Raw genomic sequence first — 27,124 nt, forward strand, 5'->3', positions numbered from 1 at the left:
TTCAATTTGTAAAAAATGCAGTATCTGCAAAGCACAATAAAGTTGAAGTGTGGTAAAACGAGGTATGCCTGTAGTTGACTAGTTGTTTTCAAGTTGGTTTTCTCTGCGCCAGTTTGGATATGATATTCCAGTTGTCCATGTGCGGGGCTTGATCTCAGGGCCAGATCACTGGAGGTGATGCAGAAGTTCTCTGTGTGCCTGTGTATTTGATTCTGCAGCCTTTCAAGATCTCTGTGCAGGACATAGATGTTGCATTTAGTGCTGCCAAGTTAGATGAGAGTCCTCACTTTCTAGTTGCAAAGCAAGGCCAGAGCAGCACCTTCTATAAGTTATACCCTGACAGGAAGTTTGAGAACAGACAAGTTCTTAAAAGAAGTAAAGCCCCGTGAGGTGGGAGACTCCAGTTTTAAGAGTAGGGACAGAATTCCCTGATCATGGCTTCCATTTAGGGAGGTGATTATCTACCCAATTATGGACGAAATTGCTTGATGAACTGACTTTTATTGTGTTTTCTAATATACTTTTTGCATTTTTTGGCAGAGCTCTTATTAACCTTAATCACCTTGAGGCTGGGGACCCTGTCATAACTCAGGGGCTACGGATATGGCTGTGAATGAGACAGGAATGGTCTCTGCCCCTGTGGAGTTTCCATGCAGTGGGAAAGAGAGACACTAAACAAGTAATTACAAAGGTGATGACTGACATAGAAGGGAAATTACAGGCTTTGTGGAAGCCGGGGAGTGGGGACACGACCCGAGGAAATGATCTCTAGGTTAAGATCTGAAGAATGAGAAGGAAACCTTTAAAACACAATACACACCATTCCAAATTAATGTAGAGAAGTCCTGCCCCTTTCCTAAGGCCACTGCTAGTTTGTTAAATCAAAAGTGATTTGAAGTGATTAAAGTCAGTGCTGCAAGAGAGGCTTTTGCTAATTCACACTGAGGTACTCTGAGGTCTGCTAGGAAGATTACAGGACATAACTCACAGAAAATACCTCACACAATGCCTGGGACACATTGTCTGCTCATTATGTGTTAGGTGTCAATACTGTTCTTTCACTTAAAAAATCTTTCTTGAACACCTTTCATGTGCAAAGGAAATGAGTGAAATGAAAAGAAATTATCCTAGAATTGAGAGAGATGTGCTGGCAGGATTCAGAAAAAGACATCCCCTAGGTCAGTTTTTCCCACGAGGGGCTGCTGTAACCCCAACAAGGCTTATGGAATGGTATCCCAAACAAGCAAAAATACGGTGTACAAGTAAGCTAGAGAAAAGCGGCCAGGCACACACCCCATTCATCCTGGCCACAAACCTCCAATTAGGACTTCACCTAACCCAGAGTGTCAGGATGGGTTAGAATGAAATTATGAAAAAGCTCAGGGGATGCCGGGTGGTGGGTTAATCAGGGAAGATTTGGTCTGCTGCACCCAGTGACCCTGTTCCAGAGTGAAGCCCACCAAGTTCATGTCCCTCTCACAAGTGACAGTGCCTACTCCATAGGGACTAGAAGGAGTCAGACGCCTGTTTTGTGCTAAGAACAAAAAGGCTTATAGACTTGGTAGTGGTTGCTAAAGTGACTTTTCTCTTTGGTTGAAACAAAAGTTCTAGAGGATGAACTAACCCAAAAGAGCAAACTCCAATCGCTCTGTAACACTAGGTTTGAGTGCACGCCATTTTTCTTTCGGTTAGGTTGTACCTGTACCTATTGAGAATACTTCCCGAGGTGTGAGAAAAAGTGCAGGATGGGCTGGGACACTGACAACTCTCCTCCCTGATCCACGTCTGGGAACAACACCGACATTGTCTAAACAGCCCTATGCAAGGACTGGATGCTGACCGCGAGGGGTCAACACGGAAGTGAGATTCAGTGCTCAGGAAGTGCACACTGGACTGCACACTGTGACGGGCCACTGTGGGCCCAGGAGAAGGCTCACAAACACCCCTACACGTGTACACAAGTTGTGGTGCACAGCCTTCCCCCTTCCCAAACAACAGCCCCGCGAGGAAGGCATGTGTGTCCCCGTGTCATGGGTGAGAAGACAGAAACAGAGAGATTAAGTGATTTCCTACAGAACAAAGCTGGTTCAGGGCCCTCTCCACCACCCCAGCCCGTCTCTCTTGCTATTAGACAACTTCTCAAAGCAAAAGAAATCAGCAGCCTTGTTCAGGGGCGGCAGGGGGAGGGAGTGACATCAGGTTATAATGGGAACCCAAGGTCTTTAGAGCTCTTGGTCAAACACAGCAGCCTCAGGACGGCAAGATGAGGACTACGATGGCGAAGTGAGCGCCATGGTGAGAGCAACGGTGTAAGCCGAGAAACAGTAAGAAGCACAAGGGCGCGTTCCTGAGAAAGTCGGTTCCATATTGTCTCATGACCTTGACTGCGGTCCTGCAGACAAACTGGGAAGTGAGACTCAGGCTCAGGAGACCAGGTGATGGAGCTGGGGCGTGATCCTGCCCCGCGCCCCGCTGCTAGGCGTCCTTCACCCCTCGGTGCAGAGGTGGGCTCTCAGGGGGTGTTCCTGCCACGGAGGCAGGCAGCCCAGGCTCTCAGCCACTTCCTTGCGGACAGGCCAGCCCCAGGCCTCAAAGAAAGGAGCCAGGTTCTTCTGCACTTTTTCCGAGAACTTCTTCACCCACAGATTCATCTTGCCAGCCTTGTCTTTGGGGATGCCAGAGAGCGTCTGGTACTCAGCAAAGAGCTGGGTGAACGGCTCCCACCCGAAGGCCTCCTGGAGCTGCAAAGAGAGAGAAGGGGCAGGATGAGGGCGAGTCTGGCCGAGAAACACCACGTGCGCGTTCATAAGTCTATCTCGTTCCCGGGGTCACTGCCCCGCAGTCATTAGCTTCACTCCTGCTGCGCCCCTATCTCCCTACCCCAGCCCTGCACATTAATGCTCAACCCACCTCCTGGCCACAAAACTATGAGCCCTGAAATCTAGCAGGGGGCTCACAGGAAGCTTAATGTCTGCAAAGAGGTAAGTACTCAATAAACGACTGTTATTATTATCTTTTACTTGTTTTTTAAAAAATATATATCCCAGATCTTAAGCGTTTTCCTCAGCATTAGGACATGTTTGGGCTTCACTGAGATGAGAAACCCTCATGTCCTACATATTTGGACACTCTAAAAGCTGGGAGCCCCCAATACTGCTTTCCAGACATCATTGTGATCCTTATTTTTCTGTAGCCTTCTCAGACCCGTGAACCTGCAAGGCTACTATGTTGCTTTGTGGAACACTGCCTTTGGGGCAAAAAAAGAAAGAATAAGGCATGTTGCAAGGGGCTCAAAATGGGAGTGATTTATACTTTACAGAAGTGCAGCCCACTTGAAAACCCTCGGCAGGAGGCCATTGTTTGCTAAGAGTACAGAAATCTGGAATTAGCAGGGAAGTCCCAGCCTCACTGCCCCTTTTATGGATGAGGTCCTCTGACTCTGGGGTGTCAAAGCCAAGGACAGATGACACTGTGGATGTCAGACCTCCCGGAAGTCTCACTATTGTACCCTCACCATTGCTCACCTGCTCTTACTGCCTTGGCCTCTGACAGTGCTCCTGTCCCTCACTTATTAATCAATATATCAACAAATTAAATAATTATCTAACATTCATTAGACATCCATAACAGGCCAGATACTGTGGTAGGCAAAGTGATTAAGAGTGCTTATCCTTCCAGAGGGCACAGGGCCAGCGGGGCAGACAGACATAAATAAATTACTAAAAAAGTTGGCTTATCAAGGAGATGAAATCCGGGGCAAGGGGGCAATAGAGCTGAATTTTGACAGGTGACTTGGGTAAGAGACAAGATGTCCAAACATGTTTCACGGCAGGAAGGAAACACAGGGAGGCACAGAAGGCTGACACAGCCAGGCGTGTTCACAGCCATAGCAGCCTGGCACGCTGAGGGTGAACACGGAGGTGAGGAGGTGAGGCTGGAGCTGTTGGCAAAAGTCTGATCATGAAGGGCCTTCTACACCCTGCGAAGCGGCTTTGATTGTCCTGTACATAAAAGAGAACACTCTAAGTGTTTTAAAGATGGAGTATTATTAACATTATTTTGGGAGCAGTGTGGCAGATGGATTACAGGGGATTGAGGCAAGATGCTGGAACAACTTAGGAGGCTACTGGAATAGAGACAGGGAAGGAAAGCGAGGAGCTGAGCAGTAGGAACGTGGGGAGAAGACCTCTAGCAAGCAGAGGAATCGGAAGGTGCCTTCCTTGTCCAGAGTTTGAGCCTCAGACTCCACGAGATGGGTCTCTCCAGAGCTTTTGCCGCACGTAGCGGGGCAGGGCACAGTTCGGGTTTTAACTTACACTGTAGTGGCCTCCTATGATTTAGGTCTGTTGTCCTGTACGCCCTCAGACCGGCTATGTGAGAATATGGAAACTGATGCAACCCACGTTTATCTCATTGACTGGGGCCGTCTCACATTCACGCTTTAGGAAAATTAGTGAAGAAAAAAAAAAATCAAAGAGAGGGTACGGAAGTGCAAAAGCCTGGGGCTTGTTTTCAAGTTCTTATTTTAAGTTCTGGGTCCCGCACTTAAATGGGTGCTATTGGACAGGTTGCTTAAATTCTTTAAATTCTTAGTGTGTGCCTCCGTGAAACGTGGGCCATACAGCTCCCACCTATGGGGTTGTGGGAGACATCTCAGGAGGTCGGATATGGGGCAGGCACAGCTTTGACATCTCAAAAACATTAAAATTCAAAGCAGGACTGGGGAGAGGACAGGGATTCATGCTTATTTCACGGGAAGTAGACTTGCTTCATGACTTTGGTGTTCTCCCATTGGGTTGGCTGGTTATTTATTCATTTTAAACCATTTTGAGGTCAAGTGGGGAGATGGATGTCCGAGAACCTTGTTAGTAGATTTATCTCCTGCAATGCCCTCTTGTGACGCAGTTGCCCTGCAGACGCGTTCCTGTTATTATAAAGCGATGTAACATTTGACTCGTAAAACTAAGGTGAAGAAAAACAAAACAAAACGATGACCACTTATTAGGGGACCAAAAACGAAACCAGTGAGTGGAAGAGCTGTGATTCAATCTTGGGAATGTCTAGCAGAGTTCCTGCCCTTGACCAATATGCTATATTTCTACTTATTTTTTTCATAATACCTTTCATTTCCTCTTACATTGCAAAATCACAGGCAGCAAGTGGGACGAGTGTCATTCTCTGTGCCTTAGAGGGGTCTGACCTGAGAAGCACTGCCACACAGCCCAGTCTCTCCCGTGTCCAGGAGAGAGGGTGGCCCAGGCTGGGGATGGAGAAGTTGCTGGAGAGCTCGGGCGTACAGGATGCTACCCTGCTGAGGGGTCTGGCGGTCCCTGTCTCCCAGAGTTTCTGCTCAGTACCTGTAGATATGTTTCCAGAGCTGTCCACACATTCCAGTCACACAGGGGGGCTCCTTTTCCCAGATGGGCTTTGATTCTCTTCTCTCTTTCTGGAGGGCTCAGAGCAGGGTGGGCCCGGGCCCGGGGGATGCCCAGCACCGTCTCATGCACATAGACTGACCACAGGTTGCAGGTGGCCTCGGTGGTGTGGGGGGGGAACTCCCAGCCCTGCCGCTGCTGGTTGTGGCCCAGCTCGTGGATGGGGCCCCACAGCCCTCCGCTCCTCATGCCGGCCTCACTGATGAGCTCCTGCACCGACTGCAGGTGGCACATGATGGGGTACCCCGAGTGCATCCAGCCTGGGAACACAGAAGGCAGAGGCTGGCATGGAAGGGGGTCCACCCAAACTGTCCCCTCCATTCCTCTACACTATGGAACTTTTCTCCACCGTCCTGGTTCTCCCCAATAATTCCCGCTTCTCTGTGCTGATTGGAAAGTGGATGGCTGTCCCCACTTGGTCAGACACTGAATAGCACCAGTCCCCTTCTCATTTCGCCCCCAAGCTGCGCCTGCCTGGAGGATTTGGATACACTGGACATAGTCACCCTTGCTGGACTTCAACAATTCATTTTTTTGCAAGCTTCCTTTGTCCCATGTCTAAATTTGAGATCACTGAGACTAGGACAGTGGACATTCTTTCTTTCCCCATGTGAACCATTTTTTTGTCCATATTTGTACTGTATAACAGAGATAATTTTGTTTTTTAAAAGATAACAAAATTGAGGTCCAAAGGAACTTTCCCCATGAGGGACCAGAGTTCCTCATCTTTCTTCCTAGGCTCCGCTTTCCTGGAAGCCAACAATATGGCTTTACTTGTCTCTCCTCGTTTTCAATTTGGACGTGTGTCTGACAGACACAGTTCATTTGCATGCTCTCCTTGAAAGGGCCCTTGTTGCCATCTATGAATTCCTCAGAATTTTTTCTGAGGTTGTTCTGCCGTCCTGTGACATCTCACCTTGTAGCTGTTAATGATTTACCTTCTCACATGTAAACATTTTCTCATCCCCATTGCGGTCTGTGTCTTTTGTATTTCTTTTCCCCTTACTTTACTTTTACTTTACTAATAAAATTATGCTTACGCACCTTGGGAAGTTACTAAAGGCAATATAATAAGTCACTGTTGTCTGCTGACCAGGAGCACCTACCCGCTGAGATCTGCACGTCCGCTACGATCCTCTCGGGCCGGCGGAAAGGGAAGGGCTGGGCCGCCAGCCTGGCCACAGCCTGCATCATCTCGTCCCAGAGGCGCAGCACAGGCGCGGGGTCTTCCAGGGCCCGGAGGTTTGCGGTCGGCACCGTCAGGACGATGCTGTCCGTGGCCAGCTCACCCCAGGGCGCCGAGTTCTGCTGCACACGGCTTCTCCACTCCTCCAGGGATGTCTCACCTGGGAATAAGCATCATGGGGCCTGCTGCCCGCTTCCCCAACCTCCCGTGAGCTGACAAGTACAACTCGAACTCCAGGAGGAGAGCAATGCAGTAACAAATGACTGTCACAGCTCTACAGGCTGTGAAGTGAAGGACAGGCTTCCAGGCCCTTCTCTCTGCGGGCCCAGCAGTCTCCATGGACACAGGGTGTTCCATATCTCCTGTCTCCATGTTGTCCTCCAACAGTTCTTCCTCCTTCTCTCCACCAGCCCTCATCCCTCTCCTGTTTAGCAGCCAGCCCACAGTGCCCAAGGCACCCGCAGCTCTCCTACCTCCCTCAACTTTACCTCCACTTACCCAGCTTGTAGTAGGGGGCAGGCACAGCCCTCGTGATGCTGACAGACACAGGGCCGAAGTGACTGCCCTTGGGCACAATGACGTAGAGGAGGCCACCCCAGAGGGAGGAGACTGACCGTTTGGTCCTGTCCATACAGCACTGGTGTGTCACCACGGGGGCGCGACAGAGCTTGTGGGCCTTAGTCAGGTCATCGGTGTGGCAGCCAATCTGTACCTGGACAGGCGATTCCACCATGTGTCGAAGGGACCAGGGTCCCTGTGATGTGCGTGTGGGGTTGTGTGGATGGAGGGTATTAAACAAACACACCCATGAAGCCAGCTTCCCTTTTCTATGAGCTATGCACAGAGACCTGTGAAATTGCAGCACTCCAAAGTCACATGGACTAAGAAACATGTAAGATCATTTTTCCAGGGATTTAATCGGCTCCACAATGGATCTCCATCAGATGTGGGCTGGTGAGAGCCCAGGTACAATCCCAAGGCTGCTCCTGGGCCAGGGGTCCTGTCTGCGCCTTGCGAGAACATAGGAGGCAGCGAGGTCTGGCCTGAGGGGGAGAGGATTGATTCTCTCTCCTCCCTTGTCCAGAGCGCCCCTGCCTGGCCAGATGGACAGAAATCTGTTTTGTCTGGAGTCCTGGGTTGCTTCTCTTAGGTTTGAAGTAAGCAAGTGCCAAAAAGGATGCTGACACAAAAAGAGACCCTCATTGTCGCAGGAAGCGACCTTGAGAGTCAAGGAGGCGAGACTTTAAATTCTGCACCTGGGGCATAGTTTTGCAAGTGATGGGATTAAACACACCCTTCAGGTGTCCAGGTAAAAAGGTGAAACTCAGACAGGCTTGTGCGACTGGGGAAGTGGGCGAGGGACTTATCTGTAATGTTCTCCTCACACTTACTATCTCTACATATCCCTGCCGGTGGGCAACGGTCACCACATCTGGAAACCAGAAGGCTTAGGCTGGAGTATTGGACCTGGTATTGTTAGCTGGGACCTTCAGTCACTCACTCAGGCTCCCTGAAATTTAGCTGCTTCATCTGTAAAATGGGCAGACTCATCTCTCTGTACTCCGGCAGTGCTGCTGCGGACTGGGACCAGACAGCGGGGGATGATGACGCAGCTCTAGCGTTTTGAAAAAATGATTATTTCAAAATGTTAAGGGGGTACAAAGGTTTTTGGTACATGGATAGCTTTTATAACGCTACGTCAGGGCTGTTAGTGCGCCCATCACCCGAGCAGTGTTCACTGTACCTGCTAGGTAGGCTTTTGCCCCTCCCCGTCTCCCTCCCCATTTTGTGATTTCCAATGACTTTTACTCCTCTGTGTCCATGTGCGCCCATCGATCAGTTCCAGATTATTAGAGAGTGCACGTGGTGTTCGTTTTCCCTTCCAACCCTAGAGTTTTGAGAGGTGGGGGCTGTGGGCATTCGGGCCTTACCTTCAGGCCGGCAGAGGCAGCAGCTTCAGACAGCGACACTTCTGCATTTTGTCCTTCCCGGAGGTAGAGCCCGGTACTCACCCAGGAGTCATTGCTGCCTGATGAAAGTCAGAGGGAAGGCTGGGTTCTTTCCTCCTCTGTGACTCCACCTCCACCTGGGGACTCCCAGCCCTTCCCAGAGGCACAGCTTCTCCCGTGTTCCTCGAGTCAGCCACGCTACTTGGACTCATTCTTCCCAAACCTTAAGCAGAACCCCAACCCCCATCTTCCTGAAAGTACCTGAGAAGGCACAGAGCCCGCCTTCCTAGGGTCAGTACCCACTACGTGCTAGGAAGTCAGCCAATCCCAGTCCCCCAGGTGTTTAAGGCTCTGGGCGCTCTCTACTCATTCCATACCTGGGTTGGTTGCATCGATCTCCACGGTGATGGGGTGTTCTGTGGGGTGCACACTGGAGGAGCAGGTCCAGGTGCCAAGGCCCTGGGCCAGCTGGGAGCAGTCAGTTCCGGAGTGTGCCAGCTCCGTGGCCAGGCAGAGCACTGTGGCTTCACAGGAGCCACTGGCCACTGGGTTTTCCTGGCTCACAGCTGGGAGGCCTGCCTGCCGCAGCATCTTCCTCAGGAGCCGGTGCAAGGATAAATAAGCAGGGACACCCTCTGCAGGAATCTGTAGGAAGGCTGCACCATTTGCTCCCAACTGTGCCAGCCACTTCTTTTTCAACTTCCCACTCCTGTGGTTTAGTTTAGCCTGGAATTCAGACAGCGCCTTTCGGAAGTGGTAGCTCCTCATCTCAGGGGTGGGAACAGGGAAACAGCCTGGGCTGAGGGTCTGAGGCAGGATGCTGAGGCCAAAGCAGTTGAGGATGATGTTACCAGGGAAATCAGCCAAGGCAGAGCGGCCTGGGTTCTGGGAGGCCCACCACCAGGCCTGGCCCCCAATCAGCAGGCCCCCACCCTCAGCCACAAACTCCTGCAGCTGTTTAGCCTGCTTGCTGTCATAAGCCTTGCAGCAGTAGACACAGGAGTCGCTGGTCAGATGGGGCTCCAGGCTGCACTGCAGGCCATGCTCTGACAGTAGGGAACACAGATTTTTCAGACTTGGGTTCACCCCAACTTTGCCTGTCTGGCCTCTGGCCAGCCAGCGCACAGCATTGAGCAAAAAGGGCCCCATCTTGGGAGCACAGAGCATGCCCTCATGGGCAGCCAGGACCACCCGGCCACGGCCATAGCGGGCAGCTGCCAGGAAGCAGCAGAGGGAGGCATTGAGCCCCAGGGGGAAGGCCAGGGCCCCGTGCACCAGCAGCTGCGAGGGGATGCCCCCTGTCCCGATGTCCAGCTCCGAGATGCCTTCGAGGAGCTGCTGCTGGTCCTGCCTGATATTGTCCCTACACCTGGAAAAGAGACACGAGGGACAAGGAGGCTACAGTCAGTCAGTTAATGAGCCACTGACATGAGCTCATTGAGTAGAGAAATCTATATGTGGGTAGAAAGATGACACGGTTCATATCAATCTTCTCATTCTTACTTACTTTTAAGATTTTTAGCATGTAATACCATTTATTTTATCAAGTTTAAGGCACATTTTTTCACCTTTTTACAACTGATGGCATATTAATTAATTAGCAGTGTGTAAGAAACACACAAAATAATGGTGTTTCTTACAATCAACGTTGTCACAGACGTGAAACACTGTAGAGGGAGGTAGTGGCCTTATGTGCGTATCTTAAAACCCACGTTTTCTAAATAAACACTTCTAGGAATACTTCCCATTTAGTTAACTAAGTGTTGAATGTTCTGATTTGAATTTCTTGTCTTTTAAAATAAATAAACATATAAATAAACTTAGAAAAACTACTCTATTATGCTTAGAAAAAGTAGCGCTATTTATGGATTTCTCAGAGATAATCTTCCGCAAAAGAAGGCTGTAAAAACATCAAATTTGCACTCTCCATGGGTAGCCCTGATCTATGAACACATCACAAGCAAACTGCTTGCCACTACACTTGTAGATGTACACACACACATCATTTTAAAAAAATTCTCACTTAAATCTGGTCAGAGTATTCACTACTTTTTATTAAGAAATGGGAAAAATGTAATAAATTCAGGAAAGGTTTTATATTTCAAGAACTGTTTTTAGTCAATTTGTAGGTACTCCAAATGTCAAATAGAAGATTGGTTAAATTAGTTATGGTTAACTGTAGATAGCATACCATAGAGTAATTAAAATAATTATTAGAAAATTTGGAAAAAATGGAAATTTTGTTCAAATTAAATTCCAAAATACTGTGCTCTAAATAAGCCAAATTTTGAAAAAGTAAAAAAACAAAACAAAACAAAAAAACACAAAACCAGATGTAGAAACAGGATCTGAAGCATATTTACCAAAACATCTTCAGTGATCATCTTGGCTAGTGGGATTTATATGTCATTTTAATTATCTTTATAAATCTTTATTGTCTTAATTTTTAAAGTTAACATCATTTCTTTTGTAATAACAACTCAAATGTTATTTTTAAAAACAAAAATAGTTCATTCATTCGGGTAGTAAAACATTATTGAAAAAAGTAACTCTCGTACAGATAGTTTCTCCTTAATTTCTTTTCAGCACAAACGAGGAAATGTCATGTCTTACTTTTGTCATCTCATTTTCAAAGTAACATGGCAAATGTCACAGGGTTCAGGTATCAGTTTTGCCTGTGGCTTTTTTCTACCTGTTGAGACTCAAGACTTATTTGGGGGGAGGGGCGGTAATGACATTGAGCTATGAGACTTAATCATAAAAGTTCCCACTCTACATGTTCTTCTAGCATCTTCTGACAGACACCTGGGAAGGTCTTAGCTAATGACAGAAAATCTTTAAAAAAATTTTTTTTTCCTTTTGTTTTTTTATTTTAATTAGCCTCTATACATGACAGAAAACCTTCAGTAAGGAGACTTACAGTTATCTGCAGATATCTTCTCAATATCTGATTAAAATGATTGAACACATTCATTGATGTGGACACATGCACACACACACACACACACACACACACACACAAACACGCACACAACCATAGCAGCACTGGAAACCCAGGAAATGCTTGGGATGGTTGGTAGGAGTTGCAGGAACTATATGGAATTAAAGAGGAAAAAACCCAAAACTTATGCTATGGTTTGCTTGGCCCCTCCAAATCTCATGTTGAAATTTGATCCTCAGTGTTGGATGTGGGGCCTAACATAAGGTGTCTGAGTCATGCGGGTGGATCCCTCATGAATAGCTTTGTGGCATCCTTGTGGTAATAAGTGAGTTCTCGTTCTATTAGTTTCTATTATACAAGAACTGATTGTTAAAAGGAGCCTGGCACCTTCTGCCTCTGTCTCTTGCTTCCTCTCTCACCACGTCATTTGCACAAGCCAGGCTCCCCTTGGCCTTCTGCCATTAGCGGAAGCTACCTGAGGCCTTTGTCAGAAGCAGATGCTGGGTTCAAAATAAGAGAACAAGAAGGCAAGAGCAAGAAATACACATTCCAATCACCATGGTGCATATGAATGGATTAAATTTCTATATCAAAAGACAGATGCTTTTAGATTAGGTTACAAACAAGTAGATATAAGCTGCTTATAAAAGACATACTTGAAACTAAATGACAGAGGATTGAAAATTAATAAATCAACAAAACTTTATCTCAAAAATATGAAAAAAACCCCCAGATATGCCAATATTAATAAGAGATTCAATTGATTTAAAAGAGGAAAAAATTAAAATAAAGATAAATATTTTCTATGAATAAAAGTTACATTTTACCAAAGATATAATTTTCATTAATTTTTATGGCCTGAGAAACACAGACCATAAAGCAACAACTGCTACAGAGAAAATTAAAATTTGACGAGTTGATAATTGCACTTGGAGATGGTAATGTATCTCTCAGCACCCAGTGGATCAATTACATTAAAAAAAAAAATTAAGGATAGAGATGATTTGAGAACGACTTATAAGCTTGATTAGAGCTAGAAGACAATCGCACATTATCTCCTAGAGCTGTGGCCCCCAACCTCTAGGCTGTGGACCAGTACCAATCAGTCCATGGCCTGTTAGGAACCGGGCTGCACAGCAGCAGGTGAGAGGCAGGCAAACAAGCAAAGCTTCACCTGTATTTACAGCTGCTCCCCCATTGCTCAAATCACTGCCTAAACTCCATCTCCTATCAGATCAGCAGCGGTATTAGATTCTGCATTATGGTGAGTTGTTTTCATTATATATTACAATGTAATAATAGAAATAAAGTGCACAATAAATGTAATGCACTTGAATCACCCCCCCACGATCTGTCTGTGGAAAAATTGTCTTCCATGAAACTGGTCCCTGGTGCCAAAAAGGTTGGGGACTGCTGTCCTGGGGACAAAAAAGTGAGACCCTAGAATGTTATATTTGCTAAGTTGTTGTATAAATATAAAGGTAAAAGGCAGACATTCTCAAACATGATATATTAAATAAAAAATCAATTTTCAGAACACACACACACATAGATAAGCATCTGAGATGATCCACATGAAACGTTTAAGATTGGCTACCTGGGTCCAGAGGCATGAGATTAGAGATGGTGGTGTGGGAAGAGAGACAGGTTGCCATTTTCCTCTAGAAATTTCTGTATTGTTTGCATTTTTTTCACATAAGCTTGATTTCTTTTTGAAATATTTTTATAGAAAGATGTTTATCAAAAAAAGAATGAAGGAATGGAGGGAGGGAGGAACAGAGAGAAGAGTGAGTTAGCATAGCAATTGGGATACTAGGTAAATCTCAACAGATGATTTGACAATATTATAAGGGCATTCATTATTAATGATCTCAGATATCTAGTTATCAATATTTAAATCTTGCATAATATCTATTTACCATGTTTCAGTCTGGATAATAACATAATGAAAGTAGCTATTATTTAATGAGTTTTAATATATGCCAAGCATTTATATGTACGTATTACCTATTTTAATCATAATAAACCTGAAAGTTGTTATTCTCACTTTATAGATGAAGTTCAGAAAAGTTAGGCATGGGGCAAATTGCTTAGCTAATAACTGCCAGGGACAGGAAGCAGACCCAGGCTGGTTTGCTGCTACAGCCACTGTTGTTGTCTACAGACCAGAAATCTCTCACTCAATTACTGAGTCTTTGGAAGAAGCTCACAGCTGGGCATAGAGCAATCGACAGGAATATCTCATGCAAGCGAGGCTTTAAACAGATGTGAAGGTGCAATAAATACTGCATTTATGAAAAGGAAAAGCATGTGTTACTTCAGAGCTGGAAGCGCATGGGAAACCACTGTGGAAGAAAGGAAAGGGAGTTCAGAAAATATACAAATCACACCTGAGCAGACAGGTGACATGGGTGATAGGTTTCTGAACGCTGATAAAAATAACTTGCATAGTAGGAAGCTACAGCAATGATTAGAAAGTTAAGTGTGAACTGAGCTGCTGTCATTTACACCATACTAAAAGTAAAATATCTAATAATTTGTACATTTTTTTCTTTTTTTACCTCTCTATCTAAACACCAACCAATTTTTACTTGAACATAAATGTAATGAAGTCTCCTGATAGAAATCAAATATATCTTCACTTAGCTTTTTTTTTGTCTGCTCAGATTGTATAGGATAAAAGAATATTTTTTCTGGATTTAATTCACTCTGATAAATATACACAGGACAGAAACATTGGAATACAGGGACAATGTTTTCTTGGGATTCATAACATCAAAAAAATTCTAGAGGGAACTATGTTAATCAGATGTTTTAAAAAACATTTTGAAGACCCCCCTCATGACTTTGTGTATCTTTTTTGTATTTTTTCCTTTAAGTACAGATAAACTATAGTAAATAACAAAACCTAAAAACTATGTTAATCATCACTGAGCAATATGGGTACAGACTATCAGAGAGCCACCTTGAAATTATAAACATAAAAAACTGTTTTCTTTTAAGCTAATAGGCACAGGATAAAAATCTCATTAGGTCTATTAAAAACACAATTTTAATTGACCCATTTAACTCATAAGATTAAAAAAAATAATTTGGAAAACTCACTTTTGTAACAAAATGCAGCTACTATATAAATTACTCATTTTGGATAGTCAGAATACAGATGCCACTCACTTGTGGGCACAGATATATTCATACTTTTAGGTCAAATCTAAATTCTGCTTAAAATATAAATATTCCTAACATGTCCTAGTGTTTACTATTTCTCTTAGTCTTATAGACTGTACTCCCAATCTCAGAAGATTGTTGTTAGGATTAAAGGAGATAATACAGACTGAGCATCCTTTATCCAAAATGCTTGAGATCAGAAGTGTTTTGGATTTTAGATTCTTTTTTTGATTTTGGAATATTTGCATATATGTAATGAGATATCTTGAGGATGGGACCTAAGTCCAAACATGAAATTCATTTATGTTTCATATACAGCTTATACACATAGCCCAAGGTAATTTTATACAATATTTTTAAAATAATTTTGTGCATGAAACAAAGTTTGCATATATTGAACCGTCAGAAAGCAAAGGTGTCAGTTGTGGAATTTTCTACTTGTGGCATTGTGTCAGTGTTCAAAATATTTTGGATTTGAGAACATTTTAGGTTTTGGATTTTTGGATTAGAGATGCTCAACCTGTACATGGGAAAGCACGTGTAGCACAAAACTGGCACATAGTAGGAACTTTTAAAATGTGTTCATTTATATTTGCACACCTATTTTAGTTTTTAAGGTGACTAACTTTGAAAGTTTCAGAGAAAATAGAAGTACAATGTATGATTATAGATCTTAAAAAGAAGTACAGTTTATCAGATAAGGACCATGAGAAAAAGTAAAATTTAGATTAAACTAGCTTAAACATAAACTATAAAATAGAAGAGGGCCAGAATTTCTGTTTTTAATTTGAGTACTACTGTATCTCTAGGGTAAAAGAATGGAAAGTAAAGATTAGTGTTTTATAAAAATGATAAATATGGTTTATCCATTATTCAAGCAATACAAATAAGTACACAGAAAAAAGTTTAAAAAACTCAAAGTATCATTCCGCAGTAATAACCAGACATATCTAGATATAGGTAAAAATGCAGCTTGCTAGCTCTATAGATAGATAGATACATAAATAGAGAGGAAGGAATTATGTATGAAGGGGACCATGAGACATTTCTATTTTTTTAATAAAAAATCTTTACATTTAATTTTGCTTGAATTTACAGGTGAACAAGAAAATAAAATAAAACTGAGAAGTGCTTAAACAAGATATTTCTTCACCACAAGAAAGAATAATTGCTTAAACATACCACCATGGCTAAGAAGAAAGATGATGAATTCCATTAAGAGACTGGAGTCATTAAAACAATGCTGTAGTTGAGAAAGTATTGGTTGGCTCCCTGCCATGAAAGGTCAAGGAAACACTTAAGGAAAGTTGGAAACTTAACTGGACTCCTTCCAATATCAACAGAAGACATGTATTCACTGGATGTGAAGGTCACGTGCCTCCTTCAAGGATGTCTCCCCAACTGTCCCTGGCTGTTACTGTTAGGCTTGAAGAATTCATCCTCCCCAAACTTCCATCCAAACCTCCTACAAAACCTACCCTTCTCTCCTTCCTAGGGGTGTATTAGGCACGTAGCCTTTGCCAGACCCCTAGGAGATAAAGGAATGGAATGCAAGAGGGGAATTACTTTCCTTAATCCTCCCAGTTGTTTGAAAAGAATTTATTACAGTGGCTGTTCTGGCCCAGTTGCTCACTCCCTGAAAAAACCCTCTATAAAACCTAAGGCTTTCCCTCCCTCAGCGTGGACACTTTTTTTTGACCTCCACCCATCTGCATCCAGATGCTCAAATAAACAGCATTTTGCTATACATGAGGCTTCATGTGTCTCCCTCTTGGCTCCAGACCTAACATTTTCAAGAAATCAAAATATCTGGGCTTTATATACTAAGCCCACAAATTCTGAAAAATAATATAAGACAATCATGGAAATGATGACATTGAGGAATTATTCTTTTAGGTACGATAATGGGGACTTGTGGTTATGGTTTCAAAAGAGTTCATATCTTTAGAGATACATACTTAAATCTTACAGATGAAATGATATGGTGACTGCTATTTGCTTCAAAATAATCTTGGGTGGGGCGAGTTGGAGCCATCGATGAGATAAGATAGACCAAGAGTCAACTATAATTGGGCTGGGTAGTGGCTGCATGGGGGTTCATTGTACTACTCTCTCTGCTTTTGCCTATGTTTAAAGTTTTCCATAATTAAAAGTTAAACGCGCACACACACAAATATGCCTTAGATTCAGTGGCAGAGATAAAAAATGTAGGTAGATGAAGATAATCAGGTTTAGTTTGCTGAAGAGGAGGATCCCTTGGGGCAATTTGATGTGACTTAACTTGTTTCTTCCTTGTATTAGAGCCAAAAAGAAGTCAAAGCAAACAGGATCCACCCCAATGTCTCTGAGTAACCACATCATCTCCCTCGCTCTCTCAGAAGGGAAGAACTTCCATGAGGGCCAGCGCTTAGGGCTGAGGGGGCAGGGCACTGCTAACTGCTCACTAGCATCTGCATGCCCCCTCTTCCTTGCAGCAGAATCTTGATTTCTTCAGAGATGCCAGGGCCCATTTAAAAATATCAGACCCCCTGGCAGCTAGAGTTGGCCATGCGATCTAGGCTTGGCCACCAAAATATAAACATAAGTCTAACTGTTAGGGCTTCCAGAAAATATATGATTTTCTAAATTAAAAGGGACAGACTCAGCAGATGTATCCATTCGAGCTTATTATGGTCTGGGTGTAATTACAGTACCTGAAGTAGTAGTGGCCATCTTGTAGCCATAAGGATAAATGCAACACAACTTGATGGGGGAAGGGGTGATGGAACAAGGGGGAAACAGAGAGAATGACCATGAGACATCTTGGAGTCCCTGTCACAGGTCTGGACTATCTATCTGGCCTTCATGTTACATGAGAAAAATAAATCTATACATGGTTATCCACTATAGAAAGACTTCTGCTACTTGCAACCAAACATAATTAGTCACTAATATCTCAAACCCTAAATATCCAAAATTAAACTCCTGATCTCCTCTAATCCATTTTCTTTCACAGCTCAATAAATGGTGACACCTTTCTTTAAGTAATTCAGACCAGACCAAAAATCTCAACTCCTCTTTCTTCCTCTTGCTCCGTACTCAGGCCATCAGCCAAGCCTGTTGTGTCCTATCTCTGAAGTGTGTCCAGAATCAAACCTCTTCTCAGTAGCTCCATTGCTACCACACTTGTCTGAGTTGACATCAGCTCTCACGTGGTTTGTTTCAGTGACCTCCTGATCAGTCTTCCACTTCAACCTTTGCCTCCTACAGTCTATTCTCTACCATTAATCAGAGGACTCCTTGTATGAGTCACATCATATCAATTCTCTGTACAAAATCCAGAATGCCTTCCCATCTCATTGTGCACAGATCTGAAGTTCTACCCCTGGGCGCAGATGACCCCAGCCCTGATTCACTCAGCTCCCACCACTCTGGCTTCCTTGGTGCTCCTGGATCATAGCAAGTGGGCTTGTTCAGGTTTTCACCCTTGCTCCTCATCCTGCCTGGAATCTTCGTCTCATAAATGTACACATGGCTCATTCCCTCACTTCCTTCAGGTCTCCTTTCAAATGCCACCTACCAGAGAAGCCTTCCAAGCTGGCCAGTTGCTTGTTTTCACTCACTCCATTGCCATTATTCTTGCTTATCCTTTCTGTTACAGGGTGTAAGGCTGGTGGCAGGCACCCCTCCCCTCCCTAATGGAAAAAGGAGAAGCCCATGACACCTGCCAAGGACAATGCCTGCAAGGCCCAGCTAAGTTAAAGGACGACCACACCTGGATGGTTACCCTGATAAGAGTCTCGGTTCCTGGAGTCCACACATACGGCCCTTCCTATGTCTCAAAACCCACCCTAAAACTGCAACAAAAAATTCCTTACTCTTCGCGCCAAAATCTTCCTACCGAAGAAACCCCCATTCTCCAACCCTAAAAACATATATAAGCCCACTCAAACTTCTGGGCGATGTGACTTCCCAGGTCTCTCCCTCTCCCCTGGGACCCGAGAATCTCACCCAGGCCCCTCTCTTGGGACCCGTTACCCTCACCTGGGAGAGCCCCAATAAAACCTCTTTACTTATCCCTTTCAACTCTGCTCAGCTTTCTTTCTCTGGCACCGGCCAATCCAAAAAACCTTACATTTGGTGCTGAAACCCGGGAGGGTGCTTTGCCTTTTAGCTGCACCGCCCATCCCGTGGACTCCAGTCTTAAAACCTTACACAGGGAACTGCATTTCCCAGGCTGCCCTCCCCCTTGGATCCTGGCAGGTTCAGCCCATGTGAGGCAGAAGTAGAAGACTGAAGTCAGGGAGGAAGGACAAAGGAGCCAAGGTATATGCTTCTTTCTCCAGGCTGTGTCTCTGGTAACCACAATGTCTTCCCTGTGACTATAGCTCCCACCAGACAGACCTTCCACCTGTGTTTCCAGCTTCTGATGGACAGGCCTAGCATGGCTCCAGCTCCTACCTGGTGGCCGCAGCACCTGGGTTCCAGAACACTTCCCTCTGTTGGTCCTGCTGATGCTAATCTCTCAGTTACTTGCTGTTCCCTTGTGTGGGTTCTCAGCTTTTCCATCACCTGTATAGTCAATTCTCTATGCTAAACCCCTTCTGTTTGAAACATCAAAAAATCCTGGCAAATCCAACTTGACCTGATGGATAGGACTTCCCTGAAGACCTTAAAATAGCTTCCCCTCCCCTTCCTGTCCTCATGAAACCCCATTCCTGCCTTATTTTCCCTGTGGGCTCTTATCAATGCCTGATAAAATATGTAGATATTAGCTTCATTAATTGCTTAATTCTTCCCTGGAATATAAGCCTCACGATAGCATGACTTATCTGCTCTGACCTCTGCTAGAACCCCAGTGTCCAGGTTCTCACACAAACAAATGTTCTTTCATTTATTTAGGAGACATAAATAAGCATTGTCTGTATTGCAGGAACTAGACATGGAGATGCAGTGGTGAACAAGATAAGCTTTTCTATTCAGCTGATTATTGCTTTGGCCATAGGAGGGAGTGGCAGTGAGGACCCAGTCCCTCTTGTTTCTGGGTGGATTTTAATTACTCTGCTTTTGATTTGTGATAGTTTCAAAACTAAGTGGAAAATCACCTGTACTGAAATAGAAGTATGTTGACGAGGGGAAACAGATACTCACCTGACATGGAGTGGGATCTTGGGCACTTTCTTAGAGACCTTGAACCGGCCTGTGTCTCCATAGATGTCGGTGAAGTACACTCCAGCCACACTTGTCACCTCGTTCCCGGGGAACATGGACAGCACCTTGTCAGAGCCGTGCTTGGTGGCCCAATGCCAGGTGTGGCTCCCGATGAGCAAGCCCCCTCCACGTTTCACAAACTGGATCAGCTTCACAGTCATGGTGTCATTGTAGGCACCGGTGCAGTAAACCCCCAGGGGCTCTCCCGGTTCTGGCCCAACCTGTGCCTCAACCCCGGAGTCCTGCAGGATGTTCAGTAGTGCCACCAAGAATGGGTGCACTCCAACAGGAGCCCCAGGGGAGGGGCGGAGCCAGCCCACTGCATTGAGAAGAAATGGAGCTAGGCCAGCATGCAGCAGGTAGGCCTCATGGGACATGACCACCAGGCGGCCGCGGCCATAGAAGGAGGCAGCAATGAGCACCTGGCCCTTGTCATTCACCATCACTGGGAAGGCGGCCTCTCCAATAAGAAGGAGTTCACTGGGCTTGGGGCTTGTCGGAACATCCCAGCTTGTCACTCCATCCATGAGGGACTTGAAAGCAGCATCAGGGGATGTCTCCATGGTTCTATCAGCTGCTGCAGGGGAAAGTAAAGACTTGGGTTGGTCAGAACAGATGAATGAACGAATGAAAAAAAATCAACAAGTAAATGCATTCACCCCACCAAATTTTATTGGGTTCCTCACCGTGGGCCAAGCACTGTTCTGTTCTAGTACCAGGTGTACAGCAAGGAACAAAACAAACAAGGTTTCTGCTTTCATGATTCGAATATTTTAGAAGGAGAAGGAAAACGAATAAATAAACAGATAAATAAAATGCAAAAATTAATCACTATGAAGAAAATAAAACATGGCCATGTGATATAGACTGGAAGACTATTTCAAGTTGGGTGACAGGAAAGGCCTTTGTGAGAAAGTGACATTGAAACTGAAACCCAAAATGCCGGAGGTAAAAGCACGTTACAGCAAAGAGAAGGGCCAGGGTGGCTGAGAGCAAGGCGCTGGGAGGAAATGCACCCAGGGTGGAGTGAGGGAAAGGCTAGATCCTGCAGGGCTTGGTAGATCAAGGTGAGACTTAAGTTGACATGCATTAGTTGACTTAGTGTTTGATTGCTTTGGACAAAAAGGTCACATGATCTGTCAGAAACTGCATTTCCACTACACTAGTTGGAAATGCCTCCCACTTTATCAAGTCTGCCCTCATGGGGAAAGCCCCACTTCTATTTGGGCAGTATTCTGCAGTTTCTAGGTCTTCTAAAATTCGATGTGCCTAAAACTGAGCTCATTACTCCCTTCAAAGCAGCCCCTCTTAGATCAATTACTTAAGCCTCGGTTTTCCCATCTATAGAAAGAGAATAATACAGCTCTTGGAGGATTGTTTTTGAAGATTAAAGGAGTACATATAAAATTGCCTTGTCCAGAGTCAGCGCACACAGTGAGCACTGGTTAACACTAATGTCTCTTCCTTTGCTGCCCAAGTGACAAGGGCAGTGTAGCAGATACTCCGGGTGCCCTGTGAGGAGCCCACTGTGGGGTACTTCCTCTGCACGTGGATGCCTTCTCACCTCCACAGGTGCACAGGGAAGCCCTGAAGTGGCAGTGAGTTGATGTCCTGGGTGAGCTTCACCCAGTGGAGGAAGGAGTCATGGAAAACTGCCCAATGGCTATCCTGAGGCCCATTCTACCACGTTCCTCAGAGGGTCCCTGGAGGTTTTTCTGAAAGCTTGGCACTTGACCCTGAGGCCACATAAGAAGAATGAGGACAAGTGGTTTGAGGAGAAGGAAAGAGATGTTTATTAATTTGCTGGCCAGTGAGGAGGTTGGCAGACTCCCACCTTAAGGTACCAACGTCCTGCCTCTTAGCAGAAATCCAGAGCTTTTAAAGGGGAGATTTTCAGCTTCAGGTTATTGCTGTTCAACTACAGTGGATCGTTCTGATTTGTCCCATCTTTGGCTAAGACAATCTTGTGACCTCCCCAGGACAATTCCCTTGAGTCAATTCCTGTGTTACAAAGAACAAAGGACACTCCCTTGCCCTTCTGGACTACTGGCCTGCAGGTTTTAATTCCCAGAAGGAGTGGGGAAGGTTTAAAGAGACAGAAAACATTTTTACCCTTTTCCAGGCCATTCCCCCTGTTACAGAGGAACTGAGCTCCAGGTGCCCCAGTGGGCCATAGACAGCTTAGCTACATGCCCTTCGTGGGTTTCCCTCCTTCCTTGTCTCTTCTCCCCACTTCCTCATTCCAGCTTTTCTGGGCTCACTTTCCAAAAACCTACTTGCAGACAAATCCTTGCATCAGGCTTTGCTTTGGGGAAGAATCTAAACTGAGAAAGATTCCAATACCTTGAGCCACAGCCGCCTGCCTCCCTCCCCACCCCATCCCAGTTTCTATGCATAGTCCTTCAGCCACTGCATTTTGTTAATCTCTCACCATCTCCCTCAAACATCAGTCTCTAGTTAGCAATCATGTCTAGACTGTGCCAATCTGGTTTTAGTCCCCAGCTATGTTCTCATCTACAACCTTCCTCAATATGAGGAACTCTGCTAAGAACTCTCATATTTCAGCCACTTCCCATACGGTAAAATTTGCTGAGGGACTTTTTCCTACTACTTTCTTCCATAAAATCTCTAGTAGACTTGGCATCCCTGAGCATGCCCTGTATTTCTTGTGGAATTCCTTCTGCTCCCCACCTTCCCTTCCCGTCTACCACTTTTTTCTTAATATTGCTCCCAGGAAGGTGAATTCACAAAAAAGCCAATACCCACGGAGCACTGAGCCTGTGGGCTGTGAGCTCGGATTTAGGGGTTGGGAGTGGAAAAAGGCAGCGGCGAGAGAGCAGGAAGCCTGAGTTCGCGCTAACTACCTATCAGAAGACAAGCGGAGTCTTTCACTTACGGGTCTCCCTAGTTTGTCAGGAAAAACAAAAATAAACAAAAAACCCAGATGAGTAATATGTCCCAGGACGCTGATCCCACGGCTGAGTAACCAAATGAGCTCGCTCTGGCGCGCGTGAACACACCCGTCACACGGCTTTGTCACATTCGGGACTCACAAGTTGAAAGAGGGGAGAGAAATATGTTTTCCAGCAGTGAATAGCACCAGACTAAAACACGCGAAGTGGAACAAATACCCTCGATCTGAGAAGGGAATGCACACTGCGACTGCCGGGAGTGGTCCTCCTGCATACCTTGGCACCTCGGGTGTCCCCTGGTGTCCCCCGGTGTCCCCCGGGTGCTTGGCCACCCACCCCCACCCCAGGACGCTCTCGGATTGGAAAACTCACGAATTGGCGGTCGGGAGCCCTGAAGACTGGCTCTGCCATCTATCTGCAAGGAACAGCCACCTGGTCCGTCGGCGCAGAGGCCGGGCTGCGTCAGGGCCTGGTGGTATCCGAGGCGGGGCCTAGTCGGAGGCGGGGCCGGGCTTTGGCGGAGGCGGGACCCGGCTGTGGCGGAGGCGGGGCCGTGTCAGAGGCGGGGCCGTGTCGGAGGCGGGGCCGTCGCGGAGGCGGGGCCGGACTCTGGCGGAGGCGTGGCCGTGTCGGAGGCGGGGCCGAGTCGGAGGTGGGGCCGTCGCGGAGGCGGGGCCGAGTCGGAGGTGGGGCCGTCGCGGAGTCGGGGCCGGGCTTTGGCGGAGGCGTGGCCGTGTCGGAGGCGGGGCCGTGTCGGAGGTGGGGCCGTCGCGGAGGCGGGGCCGTCGCGGAGTCGGGGCCGGGCTTTGGCGGAGGCGTGGCCGTGTCGGAGGTGGGGCCGTCGCGGAGGCGGGGCCGTGTCGGAGGCGGGGCCGTGTCGGAGGCGGGCCGTGCCATAGGTGTGGCTGTAGTGGCGGCGGGGCTGGGGTGTGGCGGGGCCACTTCTTGCTCTCCGGCCGTCCCCATCCGGGGCGGTGCGTCTGGCTCTCCTGGCACCTCCCAGGTGAGCGGCCCCACCCTCCTGGTTGTGGGGATGGTGGGATCCCTCACCCTGCAGCGGTCTGGGCCCCAAACCCTCTCCCCGAGACCCTCAGAATGTTCTTAGATCTGAGAGGAAGCTCTGCAAGGTTGCTGTCGCTTTTGATGAGAAGAGCAAACTCCAAGTCTCCAATAAATCATATTCGGGGCGAACAGTCCCCCAAACCAACATCACCCAGGGCGGAGGCCCCGTGTGGATTGGGTCCCCTTCGCTCCTATCCTGGGGGGCGGTGCCCCAGAGCCCGGGGAGCCGCGTCACCCGCGCCGCGCGAGCTGCTGCGTGGAGAGGCTGCCCTCTGGTGGTCAGCACCGGGGAGTGCACCGCTGCCGGGGAGATGCGTGGGGATCCAGGGTGCTCCACTAGGAGGGGAGAGAACTGACGTTTTGCTCTGAGAGTATCACAGGAATCTTGCTAAGTGATACGATTACTGGGAAGGAAATGTGCCTGTCACGTCACCAAGACAGACACGTCCACGCATGGCCAAAGGAATTAAGCTAAAGCTATAGAGGGGCTGCTGATGAATTTCTACCTAACGGGGGTCGGAAGGCGAAAATCCAGGCGGAAGAGTAGCAAGAGATTTGCCATGAATCCATTTTTTGCACAGCTTTGCACAGCACGTGCAGTGTTGAGATACAGGAAAGGTTTGAAAGGCGAGTTTATGACGTGAGAACGATTGTGAAGAATGAGCTTTTCTCTTTTTCTCAAGCTCCCTTTACTGGTTATACATGTAAATCATCGGACTGTTTGTAGTTATCAGATTTTTTTAAATAGGTACATGGCTGTCTTTTTATAAGCATTATTTAAAAGCAGCAGTTATTCGCCACAAACATCCTCATTGAATTTTGACAGGTAGCAGACTCTTTTCTCATATTCTCTCTTCTGTCTCAGGGGTAGAGATGTCCCTCTCGCTTGTCAGGGCCGGCCACTTCACCTGAATCTGTAGCCCATTCTCTTTATAAAATAGGTGGCATCTCCTCCAGGACCTTGCTGTCCAGTTGACCCTCTTTTTTGTATTTTTTTTCTTTTCCTGATTTCCTTCCTGGACTAAAAATATACTTTGGTTAAACTCCCTTTCTTACCTCTCTCTATACACAGATCATTTCTTTCCTGCAGTCACTCTCTGCTGTGCCAAGGATGATAGTCAGCCTTGGCCAAGGCAGCCTCTTCTTCTATCACTTTGTTTCCTTCTGGGGTCACCAGTGGACTTCTTCCTAAATCCAGGCTCCATTCTTATTGCCTTGACTTCAGCGCACACTTGGCAATACTGGCTGGCCCCTCAGTTTTACTCTTTTCTCTTTAACACAATGCTACATTATTACTGTGTTTCTCTTTAGAACGTTACCAAAATATATTTTCAGTTGTTAAATTAAACAAAATGTGGCCTGAAGCTGCCTTCCTACTTGGAATTTCTAAATAGCTAACAGTATGTTAACAGACTGCAACTTTAGAGTATATTCTTGTAACAAGCAGTTGAGTCTCAGCCAATCATAGTAGGTGTGCTCCAGCCAATCACAGGCTGCCAACCTATCAGATCATGTCCATGTAAGGCAAATGTCTCAACACACCACACCCTAATAAAGCAAATGGAAATGCTGAGCTTTAACCAATCAAACTGTTTCTGTAGGGTACTTCCTTTTTCTGTCTATAAATATTGGCTACCCTCATTTTTGGACAGAGTTTTCTGAACCGCTCCTGGTTCTGAGTGCTGCCTGATTCATGAATCATTCTTTGCTCAAATAAACTGTTAAGTTTAACTAAAGCTTTTCATTTAACATAGCACTTTAAAGCATTTTTTTTTCTTTGAGGGTGGGGGATGTGAGAAATAAAATTCTAAGACTTTAATACATTGTCAGGTGCTTCTTGTTATGGATGGAATTGTGTCCCCCTAAAATTCACATGTTGAAGTCCCAACCCTCAATACCTCAGAATGTAACTGTATTTTGAGAGAAGGTCTTTAAAGAAGTGATTAAGTTAAAATGAGTTTACTAAAGCGGGCCCCTAATCCAATATGACTGGTGTTCTCACAGAAAGAGAAAGACCAGGATGCAAACACAGAGGGAAGACTATGCAAGGACACGATGTGAAGATGGCTGTCTGCAACAAGGAGAGTGGTCTCAGAAGAAACCAAAGGCAACCTGATCTCAGACTTCCAGCTTCCAGAACTGTCAGAAAATAAATGTCTGTTGTTTAAACCACTCAGTCTGTGGCCATTTATTATGGCAGCCCTAACAAATTAACATATGCTTCCTATTCCTTTCCTGTAAGCAAGGTACAGAACTTTAAAAGATGTTTCTTAGGGAAGCTAGATAATAGAGAGGTTATCATGGTCTAGGTTTGTGTAGATGTAGAACCTTACATTTTTAAAAAATTGTGTCCACTTAATGATTTGTTTTTAGGATAAAAAATAAATTTTAGAGGCTTACTTTCACAATGAGAAATTTATTGCAAGGCAGAATTAGTAAATAAATAAAATGTAAAAGAACAAACAGCATTTTTAGTGCTCAGATTTTCATAGTTTAAAAATGTTGATAATATTCAGTGTAGTCAAAAAATGTGAGGAAACATTCTCCAAAATTGTTGGTGAGAATGTGAAAACGTAAAAATTTTCCAGAAGATAAACTGGGAGTACTTATCAAATGTAAATCTATCTAGATAACTGTATCTACCTAGTTATTTGTTTTCTCTTTGACCCAGCAACCTCACTTTTAGAAAGTTATTCCATGTAAGAGTATAAATGGTTATATAAAAAAAGATGTTCAATGTAGAATAATTTTAAATAGAAAGACAACTCAAAAGTACTTAATAAGGTCAAGTGATCAATAAATTAATGATTAAGATATATCATATAATGGAACACTTTCCAACTGTTTAAAGAAATGAAGTAGATCTGTGAGTACTAATATGGAAATATTTAAAAGTTTAATGTTTAAAATATGTTGGTTAGTGCACATAATATGATCTTGTTAGCATAGAAAAAGATTTTATATACATATACTGTGTTTGTGTGTGTGTGTGTATGTGTAACACATGATAATGTCTTGAAGACTTCCAGAAGAACTTAGCAACCCTATCATTTACGTGTGATAGGTGGTTCAAGGGTGTTTGGGAATGTAAAGGAGTATTTTTTCTTTCATCCTCTATAGGTCTTAATCTATATTATTGTATCATATACAATCTATATATGATACAAATCTATATTATATGTATCATAAAGAGAAAACATTAAAAACAAAGAAAAACATAAATGTTTCTAGGAAGAAATGCTCATACACAACTTTAGTTTCAGGAAAGTCACAAAGACTTC

General features: G+C 45.3%; 2 protein-coding genes across 3 annotated transcripts in view; one reads left to right on the forward strand and one right to left on the reverse strand.

Moving 5' to 3' along the window:
* TCAF2 (TRPM8 channel associated factor 2) lies at positions 1–25,968 on the reverse strand. 2 transcript variants are annotated; one of them, XM_069461895.1, is made up of 8 exons: positions 23,154–23,201; positions 19,810–20,446; positions 8,948–9,939; positions 8,553–8,650; positions 7,120–7,333; positions 6,542–6,781; positions 5,358–5,695; positions 1–2,741 (listed from the first exon to the last, which is right to left on the reverse strand). In XM_069461895.1, exons 2-8 carry the CDS (start codon positions 20,430–20,432, stop codon positions 2,487–2,489), a joined length of 2,760 nt encoding a protein of 919 aa, XP_069317996.1. In that variant the 5' UTR covers positions 20,433–20,446; positions 23,154–23,201; the 3' UTR covers positions 1–2,486. The 2 variants fall into 2 exon arrangements, with proteins under 2 accessions (XP_069317996.1, XP_069317997.1); XM_069461896.1 differs by lacking the exons at positions 1–2,741; positions 23,154–23,201 and adding an exon at positions 25,956–25,968 and having other exon boundaries at positions 4,981–5,695.
* TMEM139 (transmembrane protein 139) overlaps positions 1–27,124 on the forward strand; it is a 360,773-nt gene that overhangs the window by 235,429 nt on the left and 98,220 nt on the right. The window lies entirely within an intron of this gene.

Source organism: Eulemur rufifrons, chromosome 29 (assembly GCF_041146395.1).
Source record: "Eulemur rufifrons isolate Redbay chromosome 29, OSU_ERuf_1, whole genome shotgun sequence".
NCBI lineage: Eukaryota > Metazoa > Chordata > Mammalia > Primates > Lemuridae > Eulemur > Eulemur rufifrons.

Coding starts and splice junctions, on each gene's coding strand:
- TCAF2 (XM_069461895.1), bottom strand. CDS start 20,432: ATGGAGACATCCCCTGATGCTGCTTTCAAGTCCCTCATGGATGGAGTG. Junction 9,940..19,809: donor AAGATCCCACTCCATGTCAG/GTGAGTATCTGT, acceptor TCTCTTTTCCAG/GTGTAGGGACAATATCAGGC. Junction 2,742..5,357: donor CTCTGGAAACATATCTACAG/GTACTGAGCAGA, acceptor CTCTCTTTGCAG/CTCCAGGAGGCCTTCGGGTG.